Source organism: Equus caballus, chromosome 18 (assembly GCF_041296265.1).
Source record: "Equus caballus isolate H_3958 breed thoroughbred chromosome 18, TB-T2T, whole genome shotgun sequence".
NCBI classification, from domain to species: domain Eukaryota; kingdom Metazoa; phylum Chordata; class Mammalia; order Perissodactyla; family Equidae; genus Equus; species Equus caballus.
In genome coordinates, this window is record NC_091701.1 from 31,997,432 (window position 1) to 32,020,439 (window position 23,008).

At 34.6% G+C, this 23,008-nt stretch overlaps 1 protein-coding gene across 2 annotated transcripts in view; it reads left to right on the forward strand.

The window, feature by feature from the left end:
- The window catches only part of EPC2 (enhancer of polycomb homolog 2), a 130,058-nt gene that overhangs the window by 95,968 nt on the left and 11,082 nt on the right, over positions 1-23,008 (forward strand). For both annotated transcript variants that reach the window (XM_001915715.6, XM_070240907.1), the window contains 7 exons: positions 2,041-2,247; positions 10,462-10,610; positions 11,412-11,544; positions 13,666-13,857; positions 17,640-17,729; positions 18,974-19,119; positions 19,229-19,572. In XM_001915715.6, coding sequence (XP_001915750.4) covers positions 2,041-2,247; positions 10,462-10,610; positions 11,412-11,544; positions 13,666-13,857; positions 17,640-17,729; positions 18,974-19,119; positions 19,229-19,572 — 1,261 coding nt within the window. The remainder of the gene's footprint in view (positions 1-2,040; positions 2,248-10,461; positions 10,611-11,411; positions 11,545-13,665; positions 13,858-17,639; positions 17,730-18,973; positions 19,120-19,228; positions 19,573-23,008) is intronic.

Here is a 23,008-nt window from a genome sequence, read left to right on the forward strand (position 1 = left end):
AAGAAATAGCAGGATATTTAACTGTAAACTGGGTATTTTCTTATTTCCTGAGATGTAAAGAAGGTACTTAGTGACCAGTCAGAAGGACATTTCTACAAGGGAAGGAAATCTGAGGCAGTGTTTTAAACCCCTGACACCACCTGTGGGAGGATAGGAAGCAGTGTTGTTTTGATAGTATTGTTATATAAGAAACTCACTACTGCTCTGCTGGCTGATGGAAAGTGACCTTTCCTCCTCCCTACTCTAAGATTAGGTTAAGTTCTTAATTTGATTAGTGAAGGTTACAAAATTTTATCAGAAGCAGAATGACCAAACAGCTGAAGCACATGTAGCGTATCGCAGCATTGTTTCCTTTGGTCCCCAGATCACATGAGAGCTGCCAGTGATGCTGTGATGCTGTCAGCAGGTGGTAGAATTCTATTAGATCCAGAAAGCTCGATTCTTATTCTGCCACTGTTCCTGTAGACTTTAGGGGGTATATATCACCATTCCAGAGAACTTCACTAACAGTAGGAAGGTGTCCATTTAAAGTTGATATTTGGAAATACTGGTTCTTTTGGCTTGATCTCATGTTTCAGGTTCTGGCCCTACACTTTAAAGACCAAGTTACTCAGCCTCTTAGATGCAGTTAAGCTGACTCCATTGAGACACTTGAGTGAAGCGTAAAATGGCCATTTGTAATTTTACTGTACTAAACGTAATTGTCACATGGACTAGAATACTTGAGTTGATGTTGTCAGTGTATTCTCTTCCTTTGATCAGACCATCTTGGCAGCCAAATTATAATAAGAAACCAACTAATAAGCCGTGGTAATCACTATCATAGGACTGGAAGTCCAAATGATCATTACATTTATTCCATGAAATTATATCAATGTAAGTCAGATCATATCAGAAATTTATTTGGTGGGTCATGCTTTCTTCAGATGACTTCATGCAAACTACAGATCAATTAGTATGTTGATCTTATAATGTCAGTGAGAAAATTTTTTCCTTCATTTCCAAGTTCTAGGGAAACATTTCTTAGAGGAGATATGTCAACTTGTTTTGAAAATGAATCTTCATCTCTAAAATGATAAAAGTGAAAAATTGGAACAACATCACTTCAACAGGGTTTCCAGTCCTGAAACTCCATGATCTTTTTCTGAAGTTCACTGTTAAGTGGATAGGTGTAACCCCTAATCCATCCTGCTAAACCTGATTGGCCTGTCTGATCTTCATGAGGAGCAAGAAAACGGATGTCACCAAGCACATTTTTACAAACTTTAGTTTGGGGTATGTCAGCATTATACTGGCTGCATTGATGAAGAAGAAGTAGATGACTGAGATACCGATGTCAGAGCTCCTAGGGGAACCATTTTAGGGTCACTGTCCCGGACATAACAATGTCATTAGCAGAATGAGTGTTGAGAAAAAGGATTGTTTAATACTTAGCCAGCTTCGATAGAGAAATTGCTTTTATATGTAATTGGTACAAGAAATTCAAAATTACAGTGTTGAAACTTCTGGAAACATGCTAACTTTATCCTTTTATAGTTTCAAAAGAGGCATATTATATTTAGTTGCAATACGTTAAAGAATATTCATCTTTTATTTTGAAGGGAGGTAAAAAGAAACCTTTATCTTCTGGTTTCTGTTGAAAAACAAAAACAGAAAGAAGCTAGTAGACTGGTGAAAACTAGTGGATCCTCAAATGTGTAGAGTCACAGAATATAAGAATTTTGAAGGACCCTGAATGTCTGCTAGTCTAAGACTTATCTGAGGCATAAATCTGTTGTAGTCTTCCCAATTATCATTCATCTGGGCTTCTTAAATATTTTAAGTGGTGAAACTCACTTCCTCTGAGGGCAAAATTTCAATTTTGATAAATCTCCTTCTTAGTAGATCCTTTATTAGATTGAATTGAATTGTATTTTCTGCCATCATGATATCTGATCATAATTGTTAAACTGATCACATTTTTTTCTATAGGTATAGTTTAACTTTGATTTCTCTTTTTCAAACATTATAGTAGATGACATTTTGTATTTTTTCATTTAGCTTGTAACACTTCAAGAAGCAAAACTGCTGCTAAACGAAGATGATTACCTTATTAAAGCTGTATATGACTACTGGGTGAGAAAACGGAAAAACTGCAGGGGGCCATCCCTCATTCCTCAGATAAAACAAGAGAAAAGAGATGGCTCCACCAACAATGACCCTTATGTTGCCTTTCGGAGGAGAACTGAGAAAATGCAAACTCGAAAGGTAATGTGCAAATTATATTTCATTGAATGTACCTTAATTGTATTTAAGACAATTAGTTTTTTCTGCTAATAACTTGAATAATTTAAAATAATTTGAACATGAAGGAGAATTGATGACACTGTTGAACTTTGTTAAAAATCCTGCTCTTCATTAGCTTCTATTGGCCACTTTTTACAGTGTTTATCTAATACCGATGCCCTTTGTAAATCTACTGATAGTACCATTTTAGGCTTGCAGTTGAAGTGATGTGAGGAATTACGTGTCTTTATGTACCTCGAAAGTTTTGAGTTCTTCAGTAATCTATAAGTTCTATACATATCCTTTGGGAAGCTTAAGAGCTCACAGTTCCTTTGAAACCATATTCTAATTCTTGCAAGTGAAAATGGACTTTACTGCATCTAGCTATTCTGGGGTCGTGGGAAGTAGGGAAAGGTTCATTTTCAAGCCTGCTCTGCCAACAGTCAGAAGTAACACAGTGGAATCTTTTTCTCGTTTTCTGAATTGTCACTTGTGTCAGATTTGAAATTGATGAACTTGTCCCCATCTGGCTTTCAGAAGCAGTGTGAGCCAGAATTTTAAGAGAAACAGGGTCTCATGCTGTGGAATGACATAGTATAGAGGAAAGCATTATTTCAGAGGGATATTCGCTCCCTTCCATTTCTCATAATTAACAGTAAACATCATACATGGTAACAAATTCTCTAACATTGCAAGGTATTAGAAACATAAATGTAAAAACCATGAGGAATTATAATTGGAGGCAAACATTTTCTGTGGATTTCTGTTTTTCCTAACATTGAAAGCTTGTCCTTGTCAGCTGTTAATATAACAGCTGTGAAGCGTAGCAGCTGCCAGGGGTAGTATGTTTTAGGAGAAACTCTCCTGCTGGTTAACAACCAGAGTTTCTGTAACTATTTCTTGGATTTCCCAAGTGTAGAGGACATTTTCTAACCCAGGCAGAGTTTTCGATTTGAGGTTTTAGTTCTTAACTAAGGAAATCTAAGATATTTTATGAAGATTTAGCATCTTGCATAGAAAAGAATAGAATAAGATAAGTTTGTAAGTGTAGTAAAAATTTATTAAAATGCACTATTGGACATGAGGAAGAGAGGTTTATCTGAACCATTGAAAAATCTGAACTACCAATTGCTTTTTTAAAGAAATGTAATTGATTCAGATATATTGCAAAACAGATTTTTGACAACGTCTTTTGAAGGAACAATAAATACTATTGGACTTTTTTTAGTGAATAGATATAAAGTATTTAAAATTAGCAGTATTTATTGACATATAAACAATATTCTAAATGTTTAAATACGTTTTATTCTTAAATAGATTAAATCACTATTTTCTAACTAGGACATATTGAGAATTGCTAGTAACAGGTTCCTGTGTTAGGTGCTTCACCATCGTGTAATAACTAACTAGTACAGGCTTTTCCTGATACTCTGATTCCTACCCTTTCTCTTATCTGTTATTTTCATCTTCCTCTGCGGAGTGGTACATTTTCTTTTCCAGTGGTCTTTTTATTCCTCTGTTTCCAGTTCTAGGACCAAAGACTATTCCCTTTCATGCACTCTGTTGCTGCTTAGAAATGTTTATGAGTTTCAAAATGAGAAAGTTGGGAAAGCAGTCAACAATGAATACCCCCTAGGTGTTCAGGAGGTGGGCAAGCGTTTTGATATGCAAAAATGAATACAGCTAGCAAAGCTTCTCTGCTTCCTTTTCTATTTCCACAAAATTAAAAACACTTGTATAGCTGATGCAAAGGGTAAAGTAAAGGACTTCTGAAATATTTCCTTAGCAGTCTACAATTTAATTTTAAGTCACTAAACTAATGTTTAATTTGGGAGTGCTTAAGTACTTGAGGACGTTCTTAAGTGAGATCGTCTTAAGGCACCAGCATGTCTGACTGCACTGATTGGGAAATCTTGAATCAGTGTACATGTTTAATATGTTTACCGCATAGGTACAACTGTTAGCATTTGTGCCTTCTCTTTTCTCTCTGTGTGTCCCAGAAGCAGCAAGATAGACAGGAGAGGAAACTCTCAAGGTGGTGGTTGTCAGTCTGGCTGCATGTAACAATCACCTGTGAATTATCCTTGGTTATAAAAAGATTTATAGTTAATTCTAAAGTGCAGCAGTTTGAGAACCACTTTCCTAGAGATTTGGCAGTAGGTTAGAACTATAGTGTGTAACTGGAATAGGAAGAGGGGAGTTGGCCTGCAGCAGACCCAGTTGTGAGGAAGAGTAAAGGGAGTGAATGGAAGTGAATACAGAGAGTAGAGCCGTCTTAAAAGCATAGAAAAGATGTCAGTATGAACTCATGGTTTTTAATATAGGTCCGGCTAGAAATACCTATTCTAGGTATGCCTATTTCTAGGTATGGAGCTGTGCATGTGTATGTCCACACATATATTATAGACATATTTTCTAGCTCTCTTCACTGACAGGGTCTAGAAGCAATGACACTCAGTAGCAGTGGGCATGCTAGCATGTAGATGATTTTAAATACCATTTTCTGTTAAAAGGAACCAGGCCTCCTTAGAAAAATGGTTGATTCCAGTTCTGGGGCTGGAAAAGTATAAAGATAAGCTTGGAACATTCTGCTTTGCAAGAAAATAAGAATGTGATTGACGAATGTTGGACCCGTGTTAGAAAACCTCAGGAGCTATCTTGAAGGGGGACTCCACTGATCAGATGTAGGAAAGTTTGAGTGTCAAAATAAATAAAGAGAGTAGTGGCTTATAACCCCTGAAGTAAAGTAATCTGTGAGTCGATACCTATATAAATGGATGGATGGATGGATAAATGGATGAGATGATTGATAGATAGATAGATAAAAGAGAAGGGAACACTTTTCTTTACAGTAGATTTCCAACTTATAAATGTCAGTGGAATGATGCAGTTTGAAAATCATCATTTTGCAACCACCATAGTAGTAATTGTTCCAGGCAAAAGTTAGGATCGATGGATATTAAACTAATGGGGAGAAATTTGATGAGGAACAAGATACTTAAGTAGTCCCACAGCCAGATGGAAACTAGACTTTTAGTGGTGAACACAATGCAGTCTATACAGAAGCTGAAATATAATAATGTACACCTGAAATTTACACAATGTTATAAACCAATGTGACCTCAATAAGATAATTTTTTTAAAAAAGGAAAAATAGTAATTTGACTAGAGAAACCTGGCAGATACCGTCTTAAGTGATCAAAGTTAGCATCAGCACTAATGGGACAAATAGTTAAATGCCCATCATTTAACCCCCGATATAATGAGACAGGGACGTAATATCACTTCTGTGATAGTCCTCCCAAAAATACATAACCTGAATTTAATCATGGAAAAACATCAAAGAAACTCAAATTGAGGAACGTTATACAAAAATAAATGCCTCTACTCTTTAAAAATGACAAGGTCATGATCACCATAGAAAGACAGGGGAACTATTCCAAATTATAGAAGATTAAAGAGACATGACAATTAAATGCAATTTTAATCCTGAGTCAGATCCTTGACCAGGAAAAATAATTTCTTTTTTTTTACTTTTTATTAAGATTATGACAGTTTACAACCTTGTGAAAATTCAGTTGTAGATTGTTGTCAGTCTTGTTGTAGGTGCACCACTTCACCCTTTGTGCCCACCCCCACACCCCCCTTTCCCCTGGTAACCATCAGTCAGTTCTCTTTGCATGCTTAACTTCCACCTATGAGTGGAGTCATACAGAATTTGTCTTTCTCTATCTGGCTTATTTCACTTAACATAATACCTTCAAGGTCCAGCCATGTTGTTGTGAATGGGACTATTTTATCCTTTTTTATGGCTGAGTAGTATTCCATTGTATATATATACCATATCTTCTTTATCCAGTTATCTGTTGATGGGCACTTAGGTTGCTTCCATGTCTTGGCTATTGTAAATAATGCTGCGATGAACATAGGGGTGCATGGGACTTTTGGAATTCTGATTTCAAGTTCTTTGAATAGATACCCAGTAGTGGGATGGCTGGGTCATATGGTATTTCTGTTTTTAATATCTCCATACTGTTTTCCATAGTTGCTGCACGAGTTTGCATTCCCACCAACAGTGTATGAGGGTTCCTTTTTCTCCACAACCTCTCCAACATTTGCCACTTTTTGTTTTGGATATTTTTGCCATTCTAACAGGTGTAAGGTGATATCTTAGTGTAGTTTTGATTTGCATTTCCCTGATGATTAGTGATGATGAGCATCTTTTTATGTGTCTATTGACCATCCGTATATCTTCTTTGGAGAAATGTCTATTCATGTCCCCTGCCCATTTTTTGATTGGGCTGTTTGATTTTTTTGTTGTTGAGTTGTGTGAGTTCTTTATATATTATGGAGATTAACCCTTTGTCAGATATATAACTTGTAAATATTTTTTCCCAGTTAGTGGGTTGTTTTCTTGTTTCAATCATGTTTTCCCTTGCCTTGAAGAAGCTCTTTAGTTTGATGAAGTCCCATTTGTTTAGTCTTTCTGTTGTTTCCCTTGTGTGAGAAGACATGGTGTCCAAAAAGGTCCTTTTGATACTGATATCAAAGAGTGTACTGCCTATATTCTCTTCTAGAAGGCTTATGGTTTCAGGTCTAATCTTTAGGTCTTTGATCCAGTTTGAGTTTATTTTTGTGAATGGTGAGAAAGAATGGTCAATTTTCGTTCTTTTACATCTGGCTGTCCAGTTTTCCCAGCACCATTTGTTGAAGAGACTTTCTTTTCTCCATGATAGGCCCTCAGCTCCTTTGTTGAAGATTTGCTGCCCACAGATTTATTTCTGGGCTTTCAATTCTGTTCCATTGATCTGTGCACCTGTTTTTTGTACCAGTACCATGCTGTGTTGATTACTGTAGCTTTGTAGTATGTTTTGAAGTCAGGGATTGTGATGCCTCCAGCTTTGTTCTTTTTTCTCAGGATTGCTTTAGCAATTCAGGGTCTTTTGTTGCCCCATATGAATTTTAGGATTCTTTGTTCTGTTTCTGTAAAGAATGTTATTTGGATTCTGATTGGGATTGTGTTGAATCTGTAGATTGCTTTAGGTAGTATGGACATTTTAACTATGTTTATTCTTCCAATCCATGTGCATGGAATGTTTTTCTATCTCTTTACATCATCATCAATTTCTTTCAGGAAAGTCTTGTAGTTTTCATTGTATAAGTCTTTCACTTCCTTGGTTAAATTTACCCCAACGTATTTTATTCTTTTTGTTGCAATTGTGAATGGGATTGTGTTCTTGAGATCCTTTTCTGTTAGTTCCTTGTTAGAGTATAGAAATGCTACTGATTTATGTATGTTGATTTTATACCCTGCAACTTTGCTGTAGTTGTTGGTTATTTCTAATAGTGTTCCAATGGATTCTTTGGGGTTTTCTATATATAAGTTCATGTCGTCTGCAAACAGCGAAAGTTTCACTTCTTCATTGCCTATTTGGATTCCTTTTATTTCTTTTTCCTGCTGAATTGCTTGGAAAAAAATTGCTCTGAAAACTTGCTCGTTATTAACACATTTTAATAATAAAAATTGTTGCATTGATGTTCTTTATAACAGCAATTATATAAATATATATAGCAATTATATTTGTTGCTATAAAGAACATTAGTGGGACAATTGGTGAAATATGAATAAAATCTGTAAATTAGATAATAGTTTTCTATCAATGTTCATTTCCTGATTTCGATAATTGTACTGTGTTTATATAAGAGTTTATCATTGTTTTTAGAACATACACATTAAAGTGTTTAGCAATAAAGGGGCATTATATCTTCAATTTTTGTTGAAAATTTTTTAAAGTACTACTCCTAGTAATTTATATATGTGTGTATGTCTTTATATATGTACATGTATATGTGTCGTAGTCCATTTGGGCTATTGTAACAAAAATACCATAGACTGGGTAGTCTAAACAACAAACATTTATTTCTCACGGTTCTGGAGGCTTGGCAGTCCAAAATCCAAGTACCAGCAGATTAGATATATGGTGAAGGCCCACTTCCTGGTTCATAGCTGGTCATCTTGCTGTGTCCTTACATGGTGAAGTGGACAAGAGAGTTCTGTGGGGTCTTTTTTATAAGGACACTAATCCATTCGCAAAGACTCCACCCTCATGACCTAATCACCTTCCAAAGGCCCCACCTCCAAATACCATCACCTTAGGGAGTTAGGATTTCAGCATATGAATTTTCAGGGCACACAGACATTCAGTCCATAACAATGTGTGTATACATACATGTGCATGTAAATGTAAAATATTAACCTTTGTGGAATTGGGATGAAGACGTATGGGGGAATTCTTTATACTATTTTTGTAACTTTTTTGTAAATCTGAAATTATTTCAAGAGTAGAAATGACAGGGCTGAGGAAAGGAAAAATTAGGAAGGGTAGTTAATTTGGGCCTAAAGCAAGCAGGAAATGAACGAGTAAGACAGGACAGATGCGCATAGTCCAAGAGGAACACTTAGTGAAGAGGGGGGCAATCTTAAAAGGTTCTGGTGAACTTTTGAATAACTTTTGAGTGTTGTTCAGCTGGCATGTAGCCTTATATTTTGAATCTGTATGTTTCTCGTTCTTATTAGACTTCAAACCTTTTGAGGATAGGGGACATGTACAATACCCTGCACAGAATGAGCACTTTAGTATTTGCTGTTGATAATGTTAATTTTTTTCAGTTGGGAGGTTTTATTGCTGCCTGTTTACCAAAAAAGAAATTTGCTTAAAACCATGTTTTAGATTTTTGTCTTTTGTCACATAGTACTTACTGAAGGGGAAAAAAAGATTAATTTCCTTTTGGTAAGATAAAAGGATGACCTATTAACATAGCATTTTTAAATATTCAGTATGCAGTAGCTTATTGAGACTTAGTTTAGGTCATGTTTTTTAGGTGATGATTAATTTTCAAATACAGGAAACAATATACAAAAAAAAGAGCAAAACTTTAATTTTTTTCTAAAGTTTTATTTTCTGTTTTATAATCATTTAATATGAAACCTGGCTGTCTTCAGGTTCTTTCTCATGTCATATTTCATTATTAACTCAAGGATGGAAAGATTGCTTAATGAGGGGTGGTAGTGGTCTATTTTTAAATAAATAGTTCCATGCCTAATATAAAGTAAGCATTCTGTGACTGATTGAACAAAATATTTTATATTAACAGTAACTTTTATATGCAGATAGATGCTGCTGATTACAACCCAGCCTTCTCTAGTTATTAAAAGGACTTTCACTCTGTGAGTGAGTTCAAGTTACTTCTTATACTTCAAAGTAAAAGCTTCTTAACAAATCTCTGAAATTCAGAATTTTCACTAAATCTCTTTTATGCTCTGCAATGAGGTCTTATTGGACTGAATCATCATAATCCCGTTCCTTGAGATCTTTCGTATTCCTACTTTCAGTTTTGTATCTGAGTTTCTGAAGTGAAGGTTTGCTTGTCATTGTGAATGTTTACATTGTCGTATATTGACAGTGTTCCAGCTCCCAGTTACAGAGCTGAATGGATGCATAGAGACTCATTTTGGCTATTTTTAGGCAACCTTGATTTGACAGATCTGTTTCTCTGTCATTGGAAAATACCTTGCTACAATATGAATGGACTACATTTTCTGATACACTAGGTGTTATTTCAGGCAGACTTTAAAAAATTTGTTTACATTGGAATTATCCCTTCTATGTCATTCAATCTTTTTAACAGCTGGCTATGGTTTTTTCTGAATATTTATTGAGAGATATTTGCTTGTACTTTTTTTTTTCAAAGGCTGGCTTCTGAGCTAACATCTGTTGCTAATCTTCTTTTTGGGGTTTTTTCCTTCTTCTTCGTCTCCCCAAAGACCCCAGTAGATAGTTGTATATTCTAGTTGTAGGTCCTTCTGATTGTGCTATGTGGGATGCCACCTGAGCATGGCCTGAAGAGCAGTACCATGTCCATGCCCAGGCTCCGAACCTGCGAAACCCTGGGCCACTGAAGCAGAGCACGCAAACTTAACCACTCAGCCATGGGGCCAGCCCCCTATTTGCTTGTACTTTTAATTTAAGAGTTAAATAAGTAGGTTGTCTTATGTAGTTGCTGTTAGGTGATTTAACATTTTTTAGCATTTTGCTTTTATAGAATGAATTTGGGTCTGATAAGATTTTATTGAATGAAGCTTAAAATATGGATAATTGCATTAATTGTTTATTCTTCTAAAATTATTTTCAATAGAATCGTAAGAATGATGAAGCCTCCTATGAAAAGATGTTGAAACTGAGACGAGAGTTTAGTAGAGCCATAACAATTTTGGAAATGATTAAGAGAAGAGAGAAAACAAAACGTGAATTATTGCACTTAACCTTAGAAGTTGTGGAAAAAAGGTAACATTACTGCTATGGCATACTGGTAGCAGCTTTAGCCAAATGATGGACAAAATATAACCAGATGAGATATATATATATATATCCACCCTAGACTTTAAAACAATTGAAATTGATTCTCTAACAGAACCTACATTTTTTGAAGAATTGTGGTTACTAGGGTCTTTTTAGTCAGATTGTTACCCATTTGGATTGCAAATTTGGGGGATATTTTTGTATGTAGTCTAGATCCTCTAATTCACTGATTTTTTTTTTTTTCAGAATCATTGAATTTTATTTAGAAAAGAATTTAGAGATCATTTTATCCAATTTTCTATGGTTTCTATTGAATAAAATTTGAGGGAAATGAATGTTTAATAGATTCTATTTTCTGAGTAGTTAGAAAACATTGTTTCATTGCATTTTGAAAATTTTTACAAAACAATTACATTCTATAATGTAATAGTCCTTTTCCTGCATAATTAAATGGACTATACTAAACCTAACAGAATTTTGTGTGATTACTGAAGTAAATATTGTAAACATCATTTCCCAGTGTTGGAAAATATAAAATATATAAGAAATTTGTCTTCTGTTTAACTTAGAGATTTGAGTTTGTTTTTTGTGTTTGTTTTGTTTTTCGCTAAATGCCAAACATGAGCTTCTTTGTTCCTGTAAATTTTCTCTTTTAAGAATAATCTGATTAATTGTTGCTCCATTTGATTACTGGTGTTCCAATTAATTGGGGTACCGTTGACTTTTCTTTCTCTTCTTTATTTTTAAACTATGTAACATTTTCTTATATGTTGTTACCTCTTCAAGATATCACTTGGGAGACTATGGTGGTGAAATCCTTAATGAAGTGAAAATCAATAGATCAGAAAAAGAGTTATATGCCACTCCAGTGACTCTTCATAATGGAAATCATCACAAAGTCCAAGAATGTAAAACTAAGGTGAATATCCTCTGGGGAGAAGCATGTATGGTAATATTGATCAGAAAATTATTGGTTTCTGCTGTTGTCTTATAATAGTTTGGTTAAAGAAGAAAGTAATTAAGATGTATGAAGTTCTTACTATTTGCCAAGCACTTTTCTAGAAATTTTTACATACATAGAGACTCATTAATCCTTATAACAGTGCTTTGAGATAGATTTTTACCTCTATGTGACTTCTAGATCCTATAGCTGTTAAGTGGCAGCTTCAAGATTTGAATCCAGGTCTAGCACCAAAGACCATATGCTTTCCACTATGCTTCTGCTTCCCTAGTGAATAGAGGTAAAGTTCAGTTATTATTACTAGCCTTAGCAAATTCTGCATTGTAGTGGTAGGCATCAAAATCTAAAATTAAACCTTTGTTCATTGAGACTATTGAAAGTTATTCTTATTGTCATCACCATTGCCAGAACCAGCATTTACCAATTGCTAACTTGAGTGATTTGAAAAAGTTTTCTAATACCTAGATCATAATTTCTTCCTAATAAAGAGCCAGACTCAGTGATTACTTTAGTCTCTTAAGCTAAAGAATTATATTTATTCAGTATTCACTTGGTACATAAAAGTATTCAACTGAAATATACAAAAATTACTAAAACTCTTAATTTCAGGAATTTAGATTTAAGTAAGACACAGTAATGACTGAAGCATTTAGATGGAGCTTTACTATGTAGCAAGATTTAAAAAGTCACATAGGGTGTTTGTGGAAAATTCATCTTTTAAAAATGTACATAATCCTCATTTTTCATGGGTTTATTCTTAAAGGTCAAGGAAGAATATGGAGTGGGAAGACTCCTCTTTTGTTCAACTCATGTCGATTCAAAGTTCTTTCTTATTTATCACAGGCATCTAGCCCACCTACCTGATTCCCTTTAAATCACACTTGCCTCTATAGTCAAAAACATTATCAGTGCAATAAATGTTGTTTATAAGGTATTTTTTAAAATCCGCATTATATAAATCAGTGCTTTTTCTAGGCATGTGATTGGTAGGCATAGAACCTGAAAATCTCAACCCAAAATTGTTGACAGAATCAGCCTTAGAGATATGGTTGCATTCATTGTTGCTCTACCCCATTACACGTAGTTAACTATGTTTACTTTGTCACACATGCCACCATAAAATATAGGTAGTTTTTAAGAAGTTGAGGTTTTCTTTTCAATGTCGTAGCTGTACCCATTGTATGAAACTGTTTATATCTCACTAAATAATTGGGCTTAAAATTTAAGCAACATTTTCATCGTGTGTACCATTTTTGACCCTAAAGTAGTTTTAACAAAAATCTGGGCTACATGGGGAAATGTATAACTTCCTAAATATTTTTACACTTTCATATTACTTGTACTTTGGTGCTTAGAAAGTCATTTTTAAACTTTTTAAAGTGGTAGATCTCTATTTATTAAAAAGAAGTACCAGTATGTTAAAACAGATACACACAAAGCTACTCTGTTGAGGGGAGGCAGGGGGCTGGAAACCTACCCTTGTCAGTTAGTCTTTTTGCCAGGTGGCCCCTCAAGTACGACCACTGAACTCTGGGGTACTTAAGAACAGTTTGAGTATTGTTCAATTGAGGCAGTAATTATACAGTCTAAAAATTAAAGGTTTTTTCTAGTTATCTTTTTTTCTCAAAAACACTACTACATATAGACATTTTTAAAAGTTGGAAATAAGGTTAGAAATGGATTTATAATATAGTTTGTTATTTTAAAAATAAAGATGATTTTAAATTTTCATCATTAATTAATACAGTGGCTTTAAGTAAAATTCAGGTTGAATTTAAATATTTTTTAAATGCTGGATTGCATAGTAATAGAGTAGTATTTTAAAATCACTAACATCTTAGTTTAAGTATTAATAACAATATATAAAGCAAATTTAAGTACCATAATTATTTTTCATAACTTGCAGAAAGTAAAACATTTTTCAATTTATGATCACGTAATAACTTTTGCGTATTAAAAACAGTAAATAAATCACCTCCTGGGTAAAAATGTATGTTTTTCAAAAAGCAGTATAGTTTTTCATAATCTAAAATTATTTTCATTTTTTCCTTTTGGGGGAAAAATCGTCATGTAAAACAGCATCCGCATCATTTGTCTTTGAAAGAAGACGCTTCTGATGTGGTTCGTCAAAAGAAGAAGTACCCAAAGAAGCCTAAAGCAGAGGCTCTGATAACATCTCAGCAACCCACTCCTGAGACGTTGCCTGTGATCAATAAGAGTGACATTAAGCAATATGACTTTCACAGCTCAGATGAAGATGAATTTCCACAGGTGCTTGTTTTAAAACTATTTTCAAAACATTTCCTTCCAGTCTTTTACATTGCTATATTTTAAAACGTAATTGACATCTTAAAGTTTTGATTCTTGTTTTCTTCACCTAATGTTATAGCATAAACATTTTCCATATTATTTAGTAGCCATTAAAATGGTATTTACTTTCTTTTATTTCCTGTCCATCAGTTCGATAGAATTTATTCTATTGTGGAGCATTTAGGTGGATTTCAGATTTCCCTTTATAAAAATGAGCATCTCTATCTTTTCCCTCTGTATTTAAAATAGTTTATTAGAAATGGAATTACTGAACTAAAGATTAGCAATATTTTAAGACATTTAATACATAATTGTAAATATTCACCAGCAGTAATTCCATTTTTACCATATTCCACCAGCATTGTATTTTATAGTGTAAATTTTACTAATTTATTTGGAAATAACTATTTGTTTCTAAAGAAGATTTAGAATTGATTCCAGCTTTAACTTGTGAAGATAATCCTTTGATTTATATTAAACAGTTTTATAGCAAAGTGTTTACAGTTTTATAATCCTGATCTTACTTTCATAAGTGCTATTTTTAAAATAAGACCTGTTTTAGTATATTAAAGGATCAAATTTTAAAAATATTGCTTAGCATCTGATCTAGCAATAGCCTGTTTTTTCTTTTCTATATAGTATAGTTAATCTAAAGTGAATACTGTAACAAACAAGCTTTATCATATTTGATTTACTTAAAAAAAATTTTTTTAAACTAATATCACAGATATGTTTGGAAGCAAGACCGTTTATAAAACACTTTATTGTTATAACCATTTAAAACCTGGAGTTTCCGTAAAATGTATCCCCTGTGGCTAGATTGTATTATTTTTACTTTTTTGTCATTGATTTAGTTTTTATACCCCAGATACTATTTTAGCATTCACATGCATTGTAACAAATGCACAAAGATGTGTTTAATTTAGTGTGCTCTTGAAAAGGACTTAGATGAAATCATTTGTTACGTTTGTCAGAGTATCATCTGGTTAGACTCAGGCAAGGCTCTGAATAGCCATAGGATGTTAGTTAGATGACATTTTGAAGGAATAAGAGAAGTAGTATCCTAGCAAATAATAGTTTTCCAGATAGCACGTGTAGGGAAGGGCTCTAGGCGGAGAAAACAGCCTATTAGAGGGAACTGCTAGCAGTTTGGCATTGCTGGACCGTAAAACACAAAGGGGAAGAGAGGGTGAACAGAATGACGCCTAGAGTAGTAGCCAGTATTATACATACTGGGAAGTTATTACGGAATTTTAAGTAAGAGTATGATATGGTTAGAGAAATTTATGTATAATATCCTTGTATTGGTGGTACTAATGAGAGTTTATGAAGTTTTGGTATACATTCCCAGCTGTTTAAAAATGACACCATGGGGGGCCAGCCTGGTGGTGTAGCGCTTAAGTTTGCACGCTCTGCTTCAGAGGCCCAGGGTTCACCAGTTCAGATCTGGGCATGGACCTACACACTGTTTATCAAGCCGTGCTGTGGCAGATGTCACATATAAAATGGAGGAGGGTGGGCACAGATGTTAGTTCGGTGCCAGTCTTTCTCAGCAAAAGTGGGGATTGGTGGTGGACGTTAGCTCAGGGCTAATCTTCCTCCAAAAAAAAGAAGAAAACAAAACAAAAGAATGATGCCATGGAATGCTATGTCCTGTAGAAACTTTTCTTATTGCTAGAATCAGTCCACTTTGCCTGATAGTAGGGAACACTGAGCATACTAGTCATATATTATTTCTCATCCATTAAGGGGTCTTTATTTTTGTTCTAAATTCTTATGTTTATTCATGTAGTCCCCAACTCCCATCCCCATGTGAAAATTGCATTGTGAAACTTTTAGGTTCCTCAGAGTCCTTGTACTAGGTCTTTCACAACCCTCATTAATTTTTATAATGGTATCCCCACGTTGATAAAGAGTAAGTAAACATTTACCTATAGTTGGACATCATTCAGTCAGGCAGCTATTTAGAATGTAGCTCTTACAAAATCAGAATTTTATTGCTAAAAATATAAAATAATCATATGCTTCTACTTTGTCCAATAAACAAGGAACAAGGGAATAGGGAGCCTTAAGAGAATAAACATTTTAACCAGACATATCCAACTGGTTTTGCAGCGGAGCAGAACTAGAAACCCTGTCTCTTGATCATGCTTCTGATTCTCCTAACATCAGCTTGCTTCCTGTGTCTCAGACTAAATCCTGGAATGCACTACTGGGGAATGGTGGTCAGGAGGAAGGAGTGGTTTACTTTATGCAAAGAATTTCTCAGACTTTGTGACACTTCCTGTATGTATTTCAGAAGAGGTAGATGATTTGCATTGGAACCAAAGTATAAAATTCACATTTGGGATTTCCTTTCAGATTTCAGGTTTGGGACTTAATTCCCCAGGGAGAAGAATCAGCCCCACCTTCTGTTTCTGTGTCTCCCCCATAGGGTTGGTGGAGGTACATTGGAACCTCAAACAAATGCTTTTCTCCCCTGGATGACCCTGCTTGGTGGTAGTTAGCACAGTTTGGAAATAATGTGGAGAAAAAACATTTTTCCTCTCAAACTAGGAAGAGAGGGATTTGTGAGGTTCAAAAATTTGCAAGTAAATATGGTTAAGCCAGTGTTGTCAGAAAGAGAGATGCACACCAAAGTGAAATTGAGAGACAACTGAAACTTAAGTACCAAACTTTTTTTTTTTAATTTTAACCATTATGGGTAGAGAATTATCTAAACTATATTATTTCCCTACTATATCAGAGTCTATTTGTATTTCATTTAATCTGTTTTTGATGACATTTATAGAGTATGCTATAATGTATCAGTGCTGCACTAGGGATCCATTCAGATTATATCAGGATATTTGACCTAATATCACATGGTCCCAGGCAGGATGCTTTTTCTTTCTTTTTTGCCGAGGAAGATTAGCCCTGAGCTAACATCGGTGCCCATCTTCCTCTATTTTATATGCCACCACAGCATGGCTTGATTAGTGGTGCATAGGTCTGCACCCAGGATCCAAACCTGTGAACCCCAGGTCGCTGAAGTGCAGAGCACACAAACTTCACCACTATGCCCCTGGGCTGACCCCAGAATGCTTTTTAATATGTGACAGCTCTTTAAAAGTCCTTGTTTATTCTTTTGCTGTCAGATTTTGGGCTTATCACTTCTCCCTGCAGCCAGTCTGCTTACATTTAGCAAATCTTCTTGCCTCTTCTAATTTTCTGCTTCTGATCTGCTAAGTTTAAAAAGTGATTTTTAAAAAATGATTGTGGAAATAAGGGACTCCCCTTTGAGTGAAATGTATGATATTTATGGCTGCGGGGGGTATTACTTCCTAGTTTGGGGCTTTATTACAGAGAGGGAAAGTTATTATATAAATACACACCTACCTATAGATGATACATAACTGTCATTATAAAGTATTTATGGCCATCTGCATTATTTCTAAAATGCAAGTGGGATATATAAAAACTGTACTAATTCTTTTTTGAAGTCTATAGCACTTACATGTTCAGAAGCAATTAAGCAATACTATGTGAACTTACCTGCAAAAACTTATCTATTAAAAATAATGATTTTTCACCATAGAAAATTTTTGCTAGTCCTTAAATGTTTTGGGGAATTCACTGCCACTGTGTGTAATGTAGGATTGATTTACTGTTTTGATCAGATTCTAATTTTAAACCATTACAAAGACTGATCCCTTGATTTTGGGTAACTCCTAAATGGAATGCCTCACACGTCTTTTTTCTAGGTACCGTCTCCAGCATCAGAACCTGAAGAAGAAAACGATCCTGATGGTCCCTGTGCTTTCAGGAGGCGGGCAGGATGCCAGTATTATGCTGTAAGAACTTTTTTTTTGTGTGTGGTGTTTTTGTGAACTGGAATTAACAGGTAACTGATGTCAAGGTGACTCAATCTTGATCTAAAACTGGAAAGTCCGTCAGCATTTTTTATTTAATATCCCTTATGCAGATACCAGTAAAAGATGTTCACAGGTATTGAGACCTTTCAAAGGATATCAGAATCCTTCACATGGAAATTGATAATTCCTCATATTTTAGAAATCTAGTTTCCCTTTGGGCTTTAACTATAGCTTCAGCAGTTACGAAAATTACTCACTATATCATTGCTAGAGTTAAGTAAACCCAGAATCTCTAATTGAACCTTTCATAGCTACTGAGTGTTTATTGAAATTTGCTATTAGGCAAGCTCATATTGTATATGCAGACAAATAAGTATCAAACATAAAGGAATCATTTTTGAGCTTCCCTCATGGCAATATTTTGTCTAATAATTATATTCATAACTTTTTGACACACTTAGAAACTGCTTTGTGCAGTTCAGTCAGGTTTGGGGTAGCATTATATCAAGGAATGACCCTCATTCCCAAATGGTCAGATGAGATAGAACTGTAGAGGAATGAGGATGGTTTTCATATATGGCTTTCAGAGACCCCTTGTCTTGTTGCATTATGGTAAATGTGAACACTTACAACTTTTTCAGGGTGTGTGTTTGTATTTAATGTATGAGAGATACAGAGTTGTTTACAAGTTATGCTGATGAGAGAAAGGGGAAATTATTATGAAAAGGGGCAGAAGTGGTAAGACACAGAAAAATAGAACAGTAAAGGAAATGGGGAGGCAAAGAACTGGACTGTGTGTTCTTAAAAGTAAAGAGGAAGCATGAACTTGATCATGCCTTCTTGAAGCACACTTTTTAGTGTAAAAAAGTTCCCTTGTAGTTTATCTCAATAGAAAGTCTACATGTTACTAACTTCATTATCTCTACTTTTCTACATAAATGTTAAAAGCCATATTATTAAAGATTTGTTTCTTTTAGTATATAATACACCCTAAATGTGTTTATATTCATAAACTAAATTTAGTTTGAGTTACTTTGTGAGTGAATTTTTGATTTCAATTTTATGAAATTTTACTGGTTAAATATCATTTAAACATCAATTTTATAGTTTTATATCTAAATTTTAATTCTGCTAATTCTGTAATTACTTATTTTTATCAGGATTTAACTTTTCTTCATTCTAGATTTACTCCATGAGTTTTAATTATTTTTATTTCTTTGCAGCCTCGTTTGGACCAAGCTAACCATTCATTTGAAAATTCAGAATTGGCGGATTTGGATAAGTTGAGATACAGGCATTGCCTTACAACACTCACAGTCCCAAGAAGATGTATAGGATTTGCAAGGAGGCGAATTGGCAGAGGTGGAAGGTAAACTATTTGTTTTGACCTTGTTTTCGTTTACAAACTGGAATGGAAGACACAGAGAAAGTGTTACTAAGTTCTTCCAGATAATACTTGGTTTCATATTGCTTTTCAGGGTCATAATGGACCGAATATCCACAGAACATGACCCAGTCCTGAAACAAATAGACCCTGAAATGCTGAATGGTTTTTCAAGCTCTTCCCACACTATAGACTTTTCTTCTAATTTCTCTCGGACCAATGCTTCCAGTAAACCTTGTGAAAATAGACTGTCACTTTCTGAAATATTAAGCAATATCAGATCATGTCGACTACAGTGTTTCCAGCCAAGGCTACTAAATTTACAGGACAGTGATAATGAAGAATGTACCTCAAGAAAACCAGGGCAGACTGTGAACAATAAAAGAGTTTCTGCAGCATCTGTAGCTTTATTGAACACCAGCAAGAATGGCATATCAGGTAAGCTGTCACTTTGTTAAAAGTATATCCTGTATTCTTTTTTCCTTAATTTTCATTATCTACTAAATACACCTTCAGGGTAAATTTTGAAAGTTTCTTTTCCTAGTCCCACTGAGGAAAGGAATTTTATCTTAACATGCTACATTTTTTTTTCCAACCTAAGAAACTAAACCCTATTATTGTGGTTCGCATTTTAACCAAAATGTCCTGATATCTCTGAAACCACTGACTTATATTTTGAATGCATATGCCTGGTATGGTGACTATGTTGGCAGAATGTGTAGGGAGTTCCCTATGGGCAAGGTGGTTGGTTATAAGCTGCCAGATCATTAGAGCACGTTATTGTCTGCTTTTGTTAAAGAAAATTTTTATTTTTGTGTACTAACTTTGCTTAAGTGTAAGCATTGCTCCTCGAGAGTACCACTGAAAGCTTTCTTTCTGAAAAATGGTTTTTTAAGAGGCTCCCTATGAATAGTTTTAATTTTTGTCTGATAACTTACCTCTAATTGAGATTGGAAAGTTTTTTTCATTTTAAGAGATATTGTGCTCAAATTAATTTAATATTTCTATGACGTGTACGTTGTAAATAATGTGTAATATCTAGAGAATCTAAAGTGTAACTTTGATTTGTTTCCTTCTGCGGATTGTCTTCTCTATCTTTTTTTACATGTATACAAGTATGTTTAATTTATAAATACCTTTATAATGTATACGTTGCAAATAATGCATGGTATTCAGAGACAAAACTAGATGTGACTTATACGTCTTTTCTTTCTGTAAAGCATGTGTATTTCTAAATTATTTGCCTGGATGGTCCATTTTTACTACGCAAAGTTATTATGCTAAACTTCTTTGAAGTGATTTTAAATCATTTTAGCTTGAAATTTGGTCTCAGTAGTGTTCAGTCTTTTTTAGTTACTGAACTGCTTATTTTCAAACTTGACTTACACATTTATCTGTTTAAAGGTTGTAATGGAAAATTGGATTTGTTTGAATGATTGGAAGTTGGCGTATCATTTCTCCAAATTACTTGGTTAATTTTCTCCTAAACGAACTTAAGTAAGGAAAATGGCATCCCATTATATAAAGTTCATGGGTCTGTGAAGTTCAGTGAGCTTTTGAAGCTGAAATGGATAAATACTTAATATGACTTGAGGTGGCAGGATCCTTTGAAATCTAAAGATAGTAGGAAATTGGGGCCAGCCGGGTGGTGCAGCGGTTAAGTTCCCACATTCTGCTTCGGTGGCCTGGGGTTCGCCCGTTCAGATCCCGGATGTGAACATGGCACCCCTTGGCAAGCCACACTGTGGCGGGTGTCCCACATATAAAATAGAGGAAGATAGGCACAGATGTTAGCTCAGAGCCAGTCTTCCTCAGCAAAAAGAGGAGGATTGGCAGCAAACGTTAGCTCAGGGCTAATCTTCAAAAAAAAAAAAGTAGAAAGTTGATGAATATTAGGTCAGATCCTTTTTTCAGCCAACTCTGAGACATTATTCAAATTATTTAACTGAATTGGAATTCCTGAACCAAAAATTACTCAAAATAATTTTTGCCAAAAAGAGAGTTTAAAAACATCATATATAGGCATTTATAATTGGATTTGATCATACGTTGAGTTTCTTCTCTATCAATGAACACCATACCAAAAAAAGGGTTTTAATATGTTCCTTCTCAACTTGAACATAGCCAATATTTACAGCTTTCTAGTGAACATTCTCAAGAAACTCCAGATCTATTTGACTTGGCTCCTTCCAGAAAATGTATATATGTTGCAGATGTTATTGTATCATCAATACTCTACATATATTGATCCAGAATGTAACTTAAATAATTCCATAAAAATCAGCTCTAGAATTTTATAGCACTACCGTACATCAGCATAAAATAATCATTTAAAATATTATCTTAGGGAGGCCAGGCCGGTGGCATAGTAGTTAAAGTTGTGTCTTCTGCTTCGGTGGCCCAGGGTTTGCAGGTTCAGATCCCAGGCACGGATCTGGCACCACTCATCAAGCCACACTGTGGCGGCATCCCACATAAAATAGAGGAAGATTGGTGCAGATGTTATCTCAGCGACACTCTTCCTCACACACACAAGGAATATTATCTTAGGGATGCATGCACTTCTCAGGGAACTTAAATCACGAATGTGTGATGGTAACATCATAGACAAAAAGATTGTTTTGTTTTTGCTTTTTCCCCGACCATCACAAAAAAGCAGTCTTTTTGGTCTGTATAATTTTTCCTGCCTTATATTTTTTAGCACTCTCAAATAGTGCCATTTCTTTCTTCCTTTGAAACATTTCAAGGCTTAAGCAACAACTAAGCTATATTAGAATCAGTGTTTTTAAATCATCTTTCAAATGTATATTTAACTATTTGCTACTAGAGTAAAGGATTTTGTTTGGAATTTTTCTTCTCTGCTGTCTATGACCCTCTAGTCCTTGTGGCCACAAGGTTTTTTGTTTTTAACAAATATCTTTTGTTTCAAAATATTACACATGGGTGTGTAAAAACATAATGAAACAAACCTTTTAACAGCATTTTTGTAAACAATCAGAACACTGACAATTTTAAGTACCCATATTTGTACCAATAATATTCACTACATAGTTTTCTCAGTTCTGCTTAGATAATTTTAAGTAGATTCAGTTACAATTTAGTAAATATTGGTAGAAATTCCTTCTTCTACTTAAACAGAAGGATGTAGGAGTTTTTGGAAAGTTCCATTTTTATATTTGATGGGCATATACAAAACTATTGAATCCTCATATATTTGGTTTCTTTTAACCTGTGGGTCTTTAACACTTTTGCTCCTGTTTATTCTTGGTGGACTTGATCATGAGTATTTGTGTCTTGAAAAGTAACAAGACTGACGCAGGTCCATGTTTTCATCTGGCAGAAAGTGTCACTGAGCTCAACAAATTAAAGCAGTGAATTTTTTGTTTCACAGCTGGGAAAGCCCAGCAAATAAAGAGTTTAATTAGAAATAGGAATCTAATACACTTGACAGCGATATTTATTTGTATCACAAGTTCCTTAGTTCTTAAAAAAACTTGAACTTGAGGGCTAGTGGGAAAGAATTTTCGTATTTTTGTGTTATTAATAACCCAGTTAATGTTTTTGAAGTCAAAATCCGTGTGTCCTAAATATATTCTAATTATTATTTTCAATATCATACTTAAAAGACTTAAACTGAAATGTGTGTCCTAGGTATTAGAAGAAATAAAACTAAGACTTCATTTTAATGCAGGGAGACATTGTCTTTATTAACTATTAAGTGAAATAAAGACATATCTTCTTGGGGCTGGCCCAGTGGCAGGGTGGTTAAGTTCATGTGCTCCACTTCAGCAGCCCGGTGTTTGTGGGTTTGGATCCTGGGCACAGACCTACAGCACTCATCAAGCTGTGCTGTGGCGGCATCCCACATACAAAA